The sequence below is a fragment of the Alosa sapidissima genome, chromosome 11 (genome assembly GCF_018492685.1).
Source record: "Alosa sapidissima isolate fAloSap1 chromosome 11, fAloSap1.pri, whole genome shotgun sequence".
Classification (NCBI taxonomy): domain Eukaryota; kingdom Metazoa; phylum Chordata; class Actinopteri; order Clupeiformes; family Clupeidae; genus Alosa; species Alosa sapidissima.
In genome coordinates this window covers 6,864,430-6,878,954 of record NC_055967.1, presented here as the reverse complement: position 1 = coordinate 6,878,954, position 14,525 = coordinate 6,864,430, and the positions used below count along the sequence as shown (strand labels likewise).

At 44.5% G+C, this 14,525-nt stretch overlaps 1 protein-coding gene across 2 annotated transcripts in view; it reads left to right on the top strand.

The window, feature by feature from the left end:
- LOC121723904 (FERM domain-containing protein 5) overlaps positions 1–12,203 on the top strand; it is a 107,135-nt gene extending 94,932 nt beyond the window's left edge. For both annotated transcript variants that reach the window (XM_042110112.1, XM_042110111.1), the window contains exons 11-14: positions 358–432; positions 2,066–2,134; positions 2,739–2,845; positions 8,271–12,203. In XM_042110112.1, coding sequence (XP_041966046.1) covers positions 358–432; positions 2,066–2,134; positions 2,739–2,845; positions 8,271–8,875 — 856 coding nt within the window. In that variant the 3' untranslated portion in view covers positions 8,876–12,203. The remainder of the gene's footprint in view (positions 1–357; positions 433–2,065; positions 2,135–2,738; positions 2,846–8,270) is intronic.
- The last annotated feature ends 2,322 nt before the right edge of the window (positions 12,204–14,525 follow it).

Here is a 14,525-nt window from a genome sequence, read left to right as displayed (position 1 = left end):
GTCTAGGGTGGCAAATAGAAGTTTCCACCCTGTGTCTGAATTAAACATTTTTATCACAGTGCTCCTGAGTGCCAAGCTCGGCGATGGCACAAACCCTCTCGAGTGCCATCAAAGTCATATCCCATGAAGTGACTTCACTCATTTTTTGTGACATTCTCCTTTTTTTCCCTTTTGTCTTTTATATGCAGGCTGCACCTTCTTAAAATTCAAGTCAGGATGCGAGTTAACTTTCTCTTAAAGCATGTTTATGTTTGTGCCCTTAGCGTCCTGAACAACTCTCTCTCTCTCTCTCTCTTTCTCTCTCTCTCTCTTCCTAAAAATATATCTCTTTTTTTCTTTTTCTTCACTCTCTAACAGGCTGGAAAAATCGAGTCAGGTGCGCACGGTGTCCAGCAGCAACCTGTTCTTCAAAGGGAGCCGCTTCCGTTACAGGTAAGAAAGACTCGTAGCAATCTTCAGAAGAGGCTGCAGACAAGCCTCTGATGCGCTGCTGGAGCTTCCCCCTCGAGGCACAGGCACTTCCTGTTCCAAGACTCTAACAGTAGTCTGCTTCACCTGGAGGCCTAGCACCTCCCCACAGCACAGCACACAACACTCTAGAACAGAATAGAACATAAAGCTAGCGCACAGATGAAATGGTGCAGCTCACCTTCACTGTTGAGCGGAACATCTGTGTCCGTTTGCAGCATTGTGGAGCTTAGCACAGCAGTGCTGGACAGCACCACACGTAATAATGCGGTCCAGTACTGCAGAGGACAGCACAGCGCATCAGAAGGGAACAGGACAGGACAGTGGAGGACAGCACAGCACAGCACGCCATAGCACTAAACAAAGCAGGGGGCGATACTGAGGGAGCAGCAGAGACTGGCCAGTGACAGAGATGGATGAAGAGCAAAGACAGCACTGTATATCTTCATGAAGTCAAAGGACAGATGAAGGTGCCTGGATAAGAAACCAGAAGCATTGGGGGTGTGTGTGTGTGTCCAAACAAAAGTTATTCACTAACAGTTTTTGAGTTTGGAAATTCAGCTAAACAGCTGTTGAATTAAATAACATCCCGTACAAGATTGATTTGCAGTATACTGTAGTAGTATATTAGTAGAGTAGTGTAGATTTTTTTGTAGATAGTCATCCAAGGTTCTCAATCCTCTGTTCTCAATTTCATTATTTCTCAATGAAATGAGACAGTATTAAGCAACGGATCTATTGTTAGCTCTAAAAAGCCTCTGCCTCGTGTTGGTGGGAAGAGACTGTCCAGTGCCACTTGTTCGGCAAACCAAACCACTCATAGAATAATGTCATTGAAAAGAAAAGGCATGGGTCACTCTCGTGCAGTGGTGGCGGAAGGCGCAGTTGGAAGGACACTGATTGAGCTTAAGTGAGTGGAGCACACAGTTTAATCTGATTGCAGCGCTCGTGGACTCACAGAAGTGCTGTGCAGTGCCATCTGTCTCCCAGCTGCGTCCGTACAGCTCAGCTAGAAAATCAATGGGATTTTTCTTTAAACTGGAAAATGCACTTATTTAAAAGTGAAGTAGACGGATTGATTTTGTACTTGTACAAAAAACCGGATTGATTATATGTACTTCCAACACTACTTCTTCGGACGTTTTTTTGAGAGTAGCCTCATAATCTCATGGCTTCCTAATTGCCTCATAGAGGTTAGAGATAAAACACTTTTAGGGCACTTGTAATGCAATTTTAATGTGTTGTTTGAGTTGATGGGGAGAACATTGTAGGGGAGAACATTGCCGGCTATCTGTCACAATCATATCAGAGTTTCTATTGGCTCAGAGTTAGTGCTGGTGGGAGTAATGAACACAATATGTTTGTTGTATTGGTGCAAATGATTCCCATTTGTAGATATGTATTTTGTAATGATACAGCATTTTATAATTTATAGCAAATTATTTCGCAGTTTTCCTGTCCCTGGACCCCAATTTGAGAACCGCTGTAGAGGCTACAGGGTGTGACCAGTGTGTGTGTGTGTGTGTGTGTGTGTGTGTGTGTGTGTGTGTGTGTGTGTGTGTGTGTGTGTGTGTGTGTGTCTGTCATGTCTCCTCAGTGGGAGAGTAGCTAAAGAGGTGATGGAGCAAAGCGCCAAAATCAAGAGGGACCCGCCAGAAATACACAGGTAAGATTACTGCTGTGACAGTGTGTCTGGAGTGCCTGTAGAACGGTGTGTGTGTGTGTGTGTGTGTGTGTGTGTGTGTGTGTGTGTGTGTTCCTCGTTGGTGGAACACACTGCCAGTTCCTACAAGGGCAGGGACATCCTTTTCCACGTTCAAAAAACTCCTGAAGACCCAGCTCTTTAGAGAACATCTACTCTCATAGCAACACTTACAACAAGTCTTACTGATCCTAGCACTCACCAGCCGTTTTAAACTGACAAGTAACTGTTAAAATACAGCACTCACCGACGCACTTATTCTTACTGTACTCTAATGTGTTTTTTTTTAAACTGTCCTAAAATTGTGAGAATTGTTCTAAAACTTACTGTTTACCATGTTGTTAGTCGCTTTGGTTAAAAAGCGTCAGCCAAATGTAATGTAATGTAATGTAATGTGTGTGTGTGTGTGTGTGTGTCTTGTAATTGGTGATGTATTGGCCGTGTGCCCCCATAGAGCAGGCCCGGTGAGTGTATGTGTGTGAGATGTCCTGTAGGTTGTGTGTGTGTGCTGTGTGTGAATGTGTGTAGTGTCCTGTAATGGTGATGTAATGGCCGTGTGTCCCTACAGAGCTGGCCTGGTGCCCAGCAGGAGCTGCCCGTCCATCACCCACGGCCCGCGCCTCAGCAGTGTACCACGCACCCGCCGGAGAGCCGTACACATATCCATCATGGAGGGTACGCACACACACACTCACTCTCTCTCACACACACACACACACACACACACACTCTCACACACACACACACACACGCACACACACACACACACACACACACACACACACACACACACACACTCACACTCACACTCACACACACACACACTTACACTTAAACAAATACCACATACCTTCTTGCTGTGTGAAATGAAACTCAACTCAAACTTTACTCAATCAGTCTGCAGAGATGGGAAATCTGGCTTCAGAAAGTACAAATCCTTCCACATATTTATTCTAACCATTTGGTTAAAAAAAACATCTGATTCCTATTAGCTCATTTCTTCAGCCAGGTAGATGAACTGTTTTGGGTGCACAAGTAAAACCAATATATGGTAAGATTTTTATTTTCTGAAACTAGATGTCAGATCTCACTAACTCACTCACAGACTTCCTCACTGGCCCACTCTCTCACTTGGTCTCTCACTTGCTCACTCACTGACTTGGCCATAGGGGTCAGCAGAGAGTAGGAAAAGTTTTTTTTTTGGTCTGAGCTTCAAGAGGCACCCCCACACACTACCAGTACATTTAAACAGGTTCAAACGCATTGGTTGAGACAGCAGAGTGGTAGAAAAGGTTTAAGAGAGAAGTGTGATATACTCTTTTCTTGTGCATGTGTGCAATGTTTAGTAGTTGAGTTGTGTAATGAGCTGGCACTGGCAGTGTTTGAATTGGCGCTAGCTGGATGCCTGAATACGGTTTTCAGGAGACAATTTGATAATGATTGGTGAAGTGGGTGCCAGAAATGAGCTGCTCTGTGCTAAAGAGACAGAAAGACTTGGATCTATCCTAGAGTCGAGACTGTTTAACGGCACCCAGGCAAAACACACACACACACACACACACACACACACACACACACACAGTGAGCAAGCGGTAACCTGAGACGCTGGGTTCTGTCTCCACTTCTGGGAGTTGGGGACGCAGGTGTCAGTGTCAGTCAGGGAGCTCTATTTCAGTGCTCTCTCTCTCACTCCATCTTTCTCTGTCCCTTCTCTCTCTTTCTTTCTTTCTTTCTTTTTTCTTTCTCTTGCTTTATCTATTGTTCTCTTTCTTTCTATCAATCCACTCCTCCACCTAACCATCCCTCGTCCCCTGGGTATGCACCATGGTGCAGCCCTGCCTGTGACCACAACAGTATAGTACAGTAGTACAGTAAGCTGACTAGCACTGATGCCAGACATTCCATTCAGTTCTTTGAAAACTGCTACCTATCCAGTTATCACAATGGCCCACCTCTCCAAAGCATTTTTCAGTGTCAGCTGTCCGTGTGTGTGTGTGTGTGTGTGCCTGTGTGTGTTTGTGTGTGTGTGTTTGTGTGAGTGTGAAGAACATAGCTGGATTTGTGCTGTCAAAAGCTCAGAGAGCCATAGAGATTGAGAGGGATAGAGAGTGACAAAAATCCACGCATGTGCTGACATTGTCCCTTCCCGGAGTATTAATACCCTTCCTGAAAATAGCCAGGGCCTTCCTCTCCATGTATGTCACTACAGGGGGAGGGCAGTGGCCAGGATGGTGCAGGGGGTGTCAGGTGATCTGGGAGGGGTAGGGGGGTTAGGGACAGGGTGGGAGGGTGGGATGGGGCGGGGTGAGGTGGGGGGTTGGAGAGTTGCTAGTGTGTGCATGTCCTTTGAGCCTGTTGCTTACGACCCCCGTACTGTGTGTGGCGAGTAAACGGGTCTGCGGTGCACTACACAGCCACCAGCAGAGGACAGGGCACGGAGGGACTGTCATCCAGGCCAGGCAGAGGGCCTTCCACAAGACTTGGACGCCAAGTCTGCTACTGCAACCGCAAGCTGCAAAACGCTGTACACGATTGTCTTTTGCTTTCAACGCCTCGCTTTTGGTACGCCGTAAGCTGTAGGACAGACGCCACCATGGTGAAGTGCCTGATCCGCATCACCACGCGGGTGAACGTGCACCTGCGCATGATCAACCACTGCTACCGCGACGTGAAGGTGCGGGTGCTGAGCCTGGGCCCGCGGCTGCTGGGGAAAGCCCTGGGCGTGCTGCCCCTCTACCCGTCCCTGACCGACGGGGTGGCAGGAGGGGCAGAAGCGGCCCCGCTCCCCGGAGCCGCTCCGTCCAAGGGCCGTGGCACGCCCGTCGCTTCAGTCATGACAGTCTCACCTGCCGAAGGTAACATCATTGCGGTGTGTGTGAGTGTGTGTGTGTGTTGGAGGGGGAAGTTGGGCTGGGCAGGTTGAGATTGAGTCTGAGTGTGTGTGTGTGTGTGTGTGGAGTTAAATCACCTCTCGGATCATTAATGCCTGACGGAACGTTAAAAGGTGGCACGTCTCTAAATCTGAGCTGTGAAATCATTTCTGCCTTAATCGGCACTTGAGGAAATCGAGTGGTTTTTTACTGTTCTGCACTAGTTGTTGAAAATTAATCCTCTGTGGGATTTGTTGACATTTTACCTTAATGATGGGCTTTCTCTGGTTGTCTTTAGAAGCTTCAGGGACTGGGATTTCAGCGCAGTGCAGTCGGAGTGCTGTCTGAGATGTAGGCTTTGACTAATGTGTTATCCTTGTCATCTACAATGTCCATTAGATTCTGATTTCGTTTGATCTGCCATTCTCCCATTTGATCTGACATGCTTTGATTTCAAACATATTCACACACCTTTGTATTCTCCAAAGGAATGACACATAATTTCAACATTTGTTCTCGCGCTTAAACTTTGTGAACTTGGATTTTGTTTTCTTGGTACAGCCTCAAACAGTGCTTGTTTGAGTTTTGTTTGAACATATGATTGGACACGACAGGGCAGCAACAAACTGACTCTGTCTCTCTCTCACACACACACACACACACACACACACACACACACACACACACACACACACACAGATCCTTATTCTAAAAATGCATTATCCCCTGAGTCAGCTACTGTACTCCTTCAAGGGCTGCTTTCACCCTCAGCTGTAATACTTGCCTCCTCTCTATTTTGGCTGTTTTCTTTCTCCTTTTGGTTGTGAATGAGAACCTTAAGCCCAAACATACTGCATCGTAGGGACGTGAAACCCTAATCCAAGTCGGTCAGAATGAAGGGGTAATATATATGAGCAATGACACTGTCAGGAATGTTTAATGCTCAGCAGAAGATCATCTGTTCTGCTGCCCGGCCGTTTGGATTCCTAGAGAAAGGACACGCTGTGTTTAAAAAAAAATGGAGTGGTGGATTTATGTCTGCTTATGAGGTGGAAATTCAGCGGAAAGAGGAGATGAAAGAAATATGGCGGTGACAGCACCTGCCTGAGGAGATTTGCACTGTGCAGAGAGCGATGACTCGAAGGAGACATGCTGAAGGATACTTGCATAGTGTCAGAAAGTACTGTCAAAGAACGATGTTACTGAAAAACTGACATTGTTTAACCCAGCCTCTAAATAGATCTGTTTACAAAGATGTGATCCAACATGCAGTGGAGAAATGCATAGAAAAACTACATGTGTGAAAAATTAACAATGAAAAATGTGTCAAAAAAACACATATGAATGCAGTCATTCAGCCATTCAGCCATTCATGATGGGAAATGATTTCCCAGCCAGAGATGCGCACTATGAATCCTGCTCTCTACAGTAAGCTCAGCACTGCTCCCAGAGTAGTCTATAATAAATCACGTCATCTTAAGCAGTATGTTTAAAAGTCATTGTTTGCTGTTTTCCGGTCCACTGGCTGCGTCCATGTACCTCTGCGTTGTTAATGTTGTTAATAGCAGAGATGTTGCTCCTGCCACTCACTTCCCCATCTGTTCTTTGGAGCTTTTTTACTTGACCCTGCGATTAATTATAGCCTTCTGTAAGTAGGGTATCACCAGAGAAGCCAGCGAGTGAACTTAGTCTTAATGTTGGACGGTCACTGCGGGTGTAAATAAGTAAACCAACCTCATATGGTATGAAAACACAGGCCAGTGGGCACTGCATGTGGTCTGCTGTGTTGTGAAGAGTGATGTGCAATGTCCGATAAGCTGTGGAACAGCTGAGGATATTGTTTGTAATTGACCAATGGGGCTCTTACTCCCATAGTGCTCTGTTTCCAAAGCAGCTCTTGGTTAAACAGATTGATGTTAGAGTGTAGTCATAGAGTATAGTTAGAGACACTATGAGTTCCAGGTGTCAATTTGGCTATTGGTAACTATTCATTATGGGCTAAATCGCCATATAAACTCATCCTTAAGAAATAGCAAGCTCTACTTTTAATGGTCTGAAGGGACTGGGACTGAGAGAGAAAGTGAGAAGTGAGTCTTCAATACTTCAACAGAAGTGAGAAGTGAGTTGATTCAATACCAGCACAGAAGTGCTAACTGTTACTGACACCTCTCTGTGTTGTCTTTCCTCCACATAAGATGTTCTTAGCAGATTGCCGGTCAGTCGGTGGTGTAGACGTCGGCTCAGAGCAGGGAGTTTGCCCTGAGGGCTGGTGGATGAGTGTCTGTCTCTTCACATTATCGCCCAGTCTGACGAGTAGAGGGCCCCAAGTAAAACGCTTAGTCCCTGGGGGACCCATGATCAGGTTTCCCCTCTCTCGCTGGAGCCTGTTTGTCTGCTCCTTGTACAGTAACTGGTCCCTAATAGATCTCCCATTACACTCATTCCCTCGGCCCAGTTAGTGTCTGTTTAACCTACACTGGGGGGACTAGCAATGTGAAGAGATGCAGTTCTCCTGATTATGACAAGTACCTGTCCATGCCATGCTTTTGCTATATCCATGTGTAAGGCCAGCTGGTGGGGGGTCGAGAAGACACCAGCTCATCAGTGTGAACTAGGCCTACAGAATTTCACGGTTTACAATGTTGTTGTGAAAGTTGTTGTATGTAAAAATGTTTATTCATTTAAAAAACAAAAAACGATTTAGTAAAAATATCAATGGAAATGATGATATTTGAAGGAATGACAGTTTAGATGTAATGTCAAAAATACTATGTTCGGACACAGTCAACTAGATTTTCAAATCTAATTGCTCTCCTGCTTCTTGCAGTATCTTGACCAAACATTTTGGTTGTCTTTGTGATTGAGATGTGTTGACAAACTTTGTGAAACACTGCCCACAAAATGCATGGAGTATGAAATTATATTTGGCTTGAGAGCAGATTGCTAGCCAAGACAGCATATACAGTAGCACCGTTACAATATATTTAGTTGCATTCTAATGTATAAGAGGGTTTCTTTTCCCATGCATATTCTATCTGTACTATACATAGTTTACACACAACAGCCACTGCAGACCGATGACCCTTAAGTGAGTCCACACAATCCTGTGAAGCCCTTGGCACTTGTAACTTTCTTCTCTAGTTTCCACCTCAGTAACATAGAATTCCCCATGTTGTTTTCTTATACTCTCTTACCCCTGCCCCCCAACCCCCACCCCACCCCCTCACCAGGTCTGGAGTCCCTCCGTGACAGTGCCCATTCCACGCCGGTGCGTTCCGTCTCCCACGGCGACTCCTTCATGACCCGCTCGCGCAGTCAGGCGATGGAGGCCAGCGGCGGCAGTGGCGAGGCGGTCATCTCGGACGAGGCCTACTGCCCATCGGACAGCGTGCTGCCCACGCCAGTGGCCGAGCACAGCATGGAGCTGGCCGTCTCGCGCCAGGTCAACGGTGCCCCCTGCAGCATCGAGGAGGAGAAGGAGTCGGAGGCCGGCACCCCGTCCATGGGCGAGGCGGGCGACCTCGGGCCGGACGGTAGGGCCCTGGTGTCCGGGCTGGGCGCGGGGGTGGGCCTCTCCTCGCTCAGCGAAGCGGAACAGGTGAATAAGTTTGTTTTAAGTGTCCTCCGCCTGCTCCTTGTGACCATAGGGCTCCTCTTTGTCTTGCTTCTCCTCCTCATCATCCTCACCGAGTCCGACCTTGACATTGCATTTTTACGTGATATCCGCCAGACGCCCGAGTTTGAACAGTTCCATTACGAATACTTTTGTCCCCTCAGGCGGTGGTTTGCCTGCAAGCTCCGCTGGGTGGGCGGGCTGCTCATTAACGACAAGTGAGCGTGTGCGGCCCTCGGGGGTTGGAGGCGCGGCGCGGCGCGCACCCAGCCCGTAAAGCGTAGCGAGCCCGTTGGTGGGGGGTGGAGAAGACACTAAACGCAGCGCCGGAGAGATGGAGGGGGAACTCCCGCCCCCGTCCCGTCCCGTCCCGTCCCGCTCTGCTCCGTCTGTCCCAACCTTCGGCTTCTCTCATGATCCGTCCTGCAGACTCGCGGCCCCCTCTCTCTCCTCTCTCCACAACGGACTGCCGACGCTGCACCAGGAGCTCACCATTTTTCTCCTTTTTCGTTTTTTGTCTCCCCCCCACCACCACCCCACCTCTTGCGTTTTGTTCTCCTTCGTTTGTTGGTTTTTTACACTCTTCCAGTTTTACGTTTCTCCCCCGTCTTTTTTTCCGTTTGAATTTTCTTTAATAAAGACAGAGGATGATTTTTTTTTTCACGTTTTTTCCCCCTCTGTTGGGATTTCAGGTCATTGCAGGCATTTTATTTTTACAGAAAAAGTGAAAAAAATATGAAGAAACCATAAAACTTACAAAGAACTAAAGAGTGCACTGTTCCTGTATAGGGATGAAATATTTTTGTTGCAACATGAGACAGTTGCCTTCATTTGCTATTTATTGTTTTGAGTATAACTGAGAAATGACATATTTAAAGAATGTGATGTGAGAAGGGTGGTCATGTTGGTGTTTGGTGAAGAGAAGCAGAGAAAAGGAATGGGGAAAGTGGATGATTGAGGCCATTTTCTTTTCTTGTAGAAGGTGCATCTTTTACCATCAGTCACTCATGGCAGCTGAACGTTTTTCTCTGTGAACAAGGCTGTTACGTAGGGAAGCATACAATATAAATAACCGCAAATAACTCGACAATTAACACAAATGTACTAAATTATTACACTTGGACACAACATTGTGAGAGCTGTGAGACTGTGCACGTTGTCTGAAGAGAAGTTAATGGCCAGGGTCAGGACGTAAGAAGGGATAGTTTGAGTGCTTTGAGAGCAGTTGGTTTTTGAGTATTGTTTAGAAGAGGGAATTGAGCATCACATATACTTTTCTAGGAATATATTTATGTGTAAGCGGTAGCAAGCTGTGGAGTAGAATTATTATTTTATTTTTTTTAAGTAAAGGGTTTTATAAAGGATACCATAAAATAAAGCAGTAACAATGGTGTTATGTGATAACTGTTAGAGAAGTGAATATGGTCGGTCTCTTGAAAACACCTAGCACCCATAGATCCAACCTAGCTAGATGTGCAATATTGTATAGTGATGGTTTTTTTAGAGGAATATTTCAAGTCAATTCTGAAGGTGTGCATTTGCGTTAGCTTTGATTTTTTTCTTTCATTTTCACTCTTATTGTCCTCATTATGATAGGACTTTTTGAATTTGAGAGATGACTCCTTGTATAAAGAATGAATGGTTTGTTTCAATTCCATATCAGACATTGCTCCTGAGTTTGTACTTTGTGAATACCATGCTACTATTAATTATTAGAATACAATAACAATGCTGTACTTTTTTGTACAAAGTAGTTAGTTTCCTAATATATTGACAGTTTTTTCCATGTATATTTTAACAGAACTGAAATGTTATTTTGTTATTGAAGATTAAATTATACCTTTTTTTAGCTCCGTGTTTCAGGTGAGTTGTAGAGTTTATGGAATAATTGGATGGAATGATATTTAACAAGGCAAAAAGGACAGATTTTCTTTTCTCCCTGGTCCACCTCTCACCAACCAACCTCTGTTACTCGAGCCAGCAGTGACACAGTTCTCTCTGTATGCCAGACATGCAAGTGGTGGCCTAAAATAAAAACGTCATAGCGACAGAGCAGACAGAAAGTTTAGCTGTCCAAGGAACACAGCTTAAGCAGCAATCAAAAGAAAAAGAAATCAACCAGTTCTGGACAGAGAGAGAGAGAGAGATAGAGAGAGAAAAAGAGAGAGAGATAGAAAGAGAGAGAGAGAGAGAGAGGGTTTGGGCTATCAGGTGCCAAAGTGCTGTCAGCTTTTGGTTGATACCTCAGTGCTGTGATTTGGCTGCTGGTTGATCGTGATTGCTGAACTGATGGATGAAAGACAAATCTGTTTAAACGTGTCTACTCCCAGTGTAAAAGTGTGTGTGTGTGTGTGTGTGTGTGTGTGTGTGTGTGTGTGTGTGTGTGTGTGTGTGTGTGTGTGTGAGGTTGAGAGCAATTTTTGAGAGTTATACGTGTAGCCCCCCCTAAAATCTGTTTTATGTGAGTGTGTTTAACTTAAAAGCTTAATTTAATGTGGAACACAGACAGAAAAAGGAAGATTTGTTAGGTCTTATTTTTGAAATAGGGAAGACTGGTACACAAGGAGATATAAAGACTAGTGGGTGGAGAAGAAAAAAGGGCGATTCGGGAACAAGGGACATGAGAGGAATGATTTTATGCCACTAAAGGCACAGGGCCTACAACTGAGATAGGAGGTACAGGAAATTAGGTCTCAATCTGTACACTGTGACTGACACACGTCTCGTCCAATAAGCCTCTGTCAATCCTCCTGTTGGGTCTGCAAAAGTTAGCACAGTTTAGATGGCGTGGTTGCAGCACGCTACAGCAACAGTAGATTCCTGAAGTACTAGGATGCCACTCATGTAGTCTTGGTCTAACAGCATTGTTTTAAACATGATACCCACCTGTTTCTGCCATCCCAGTGTGCTATCAGTGGGTCTGTGTATAAATAACAATGACCGTCTCAACCAGTAATGCATAGCAACAGTCAACATTTATGCTAGTCTAAATGCTAATCCATTACACAGCACACTACGGGCGACATCAGTACAAAGGCACTTGCAGTGTCAGGTGGGGCCTGCGAGCTATGTGTCCTTGCGGTTTGATGTCGCCTCGGTCTGTCTTAAAGGTTCAAACTTTGGTGGACGTCTATTATAGACCCTCATTCTGCCCACAAGACTTCAGCACCTATTCTGTTACAGGGCTATCTCAGCTACAACAACAATTAACCATATTGTTTTTAACAACTGTTTCTGTGACCTGCTGAAGGGAAGAAAAGTTGTATTGCACAATATGTGCTTTAGGTTTGTGATATGCTGTAAGGACTGTACACGCCACAGGAGATGAAAACCTCTACAGAGATTCGTGAGACAAACGTGCATGCTTCTTACTTTTTAAAGTATCATGCATGCATATCCAACAGCAAGTGCAACAGCAGAATGGCTTGGGGATGGTTTGAATCCAACAGACTGCAAATTAAGACAATGGTGTCTTAACATGACATTTGTGTATTATTTATATTTGCTTATGTTTTTCCCTTTCTTGATGGACAATAAAAACTGGATTGTATTTTGGTTTGTTTTCCAATGGGTGAGATTTGGTAATATCAATATGGTCAGCATTGTAATTAATTTTACAGCATAATGTAGCTTCAATGATCCTTCCATGCATGCACAAAACTAAAGGCAGCACCATTCAACCAGCAATAATTTGAAATGTAAAAGGGAAATTCAATAATCTGCATTGTAAAAGGGTATCCACAAAGAATTGTACAAACATCTGAGTTTCGTAATGAATTAATAGCAGCTGTGGAATCAGATTACTTGATTTTCTTGTCATGTGGAGTCATTTTTGTCTGATCATTTCAATGCACAGCCTTGAGCTTAATACACTGTTCCAAAACTAATAATAATGATTTTTATATGAAGACAATACTGGTAATTGTAAAAGTGGATACAATATTGAATTACTCCCCAAAATATTTGCTACATTTTGTACACATTTCGCTCCTATATCTTCCCTATTTGACAATCCTGTCCATGTTTTTGTTGTTCCCGTGTGTGACCAGCAAACTCTGCCTCTACCTGAATCTCTCCAAAACTTTTCCAAACGGGCAAGTGACAGGTTCTAAGAACTAAGGTGCAATACCCGCATTCTTTGCTGTGCTGCAGAAACACCCTGGCTCTCTGTCTGTGGAGCTCTGGCATGCCACGCTGTGTAGTGTCCTGGCATTCTTGTCCTGATAAGAATGTCACGCAGTGTGTGTGGCATTCCTGAGGATGCCCATTGGGCCAGCCATGAGTCAGATGGTCAAGTGTAATCGGTTGTCTTCATCGGCTGTTCTTGCAGTAAAAGTATGGAGGTGGGGGACACAACAAAACAATAAGAACGTGTCCCTTCGAATCTGGTCCGTTTCCATGGTAACACTATTATTTATTTCATTTGATTTTTTTGTTTTGTTTTGTCCTGGTCTTCCTCTTGGGAGCTGGTGGTAGAACTTTGTGTGGAAGCTGAACCTGCCTCTGGCTACCTGTGTGTAAAACAGTATGATAAAAGGGGGAAAGTGCATAATGACTGAAGTTACACCATATGCTACAAACCATATGCTGGCAATCATTCTGCCAGAGTGCTTTCATCAGCTGGTTCTATAGAGCACTGAACTGCATTGCAGCTAGTGTGGCCCCATGGCACACAAAAAGTAACAGGGTGGAAGAAATCATTTGTAATGCTGTGGGTATATATGGGTTGAAATGTACGTCTCATTTCATTTCAGTTTGTATCCACTGGGTCTTGGATGTATTAAAGCAAACTTGGCTTTATATGTACAGGCCTACCTAAAACTGCCTTCTTTTTCACCACCAGCTTAATACAAGTTTTACTTATGTGTGTGTGTGTGTGTTTGTATGTATGTATGTGTGGTTATGATCAAGTGGTTGTACTGTACAACAGCTGAATCCTGTGTAACTGCTATTGTCGACCACTGATCTAAACACATCACATGACACACACCACTCTAGTCAAAGTGGCCAGCAGACATCTCTGCTCCTGGAGAGGGATTCCAACCCTGAGGAAGGAAACCGACGAGTGGGGAAACCACACGTTCACATACAGTACATGTTTATTTATTTCTCTGTAGTTTCTCATGGCCATTTATCCCGTCATCAAGTCTCTGTGCCCTTCTCTCCATCTGCCCAGAAACTGAAAGACTGAAATGAAATCAGTAATTGTAACTTGCTTCTACTCAGTGTATTGTGCTTCTGTCACTTCTACCAACCCCTACCCTCCCCTCATTCCCCCCCTAAACACACTCTCTCTCCAACAGCTATGTGCGCATACACACACATGCCCAGAATGTGTTGGTGCATAGCTGTGCCCTAGACATGTTTTATGTATTTCTGTATTCTGCATCTTTTTAAACTTGGGATTGGAGGCTGCTGTTTAGTTACTTAATATATAAATAGATATACGCATATATACAAATTTATGTGCCAAATCCAGTTCCTGTTGAGTCTGACTCATTCCAAGACCATCTTTGTACTGTAGGAAACCTTCTATACGAAACGGTATGAAATATTGTTTCTCTGATAGTCCCTTGTAACTGGTGCCATGGAAATATTCAAACTTGAAATAAACATCAAAAAGTGTTTAAAGAGGAGGCATGTTGTGGTTTATGTATGTAACATACCTCAGATGAAATGTTACGGAGCATAATTTCTGTTGATTGTACCTTTATTTTCTACAGCATATCAAATTGACTGCAGGGTAAGGTTTTGTCTGAGGTCAGGTTAGAGTTATTGCCAGTATCTGATGAATCTAAAAATGTACTTTTGGTCCAAATGTTAACATAAAACATTTGTATACTGACTCTGTGGCAGGTTATCCTTTGTAATG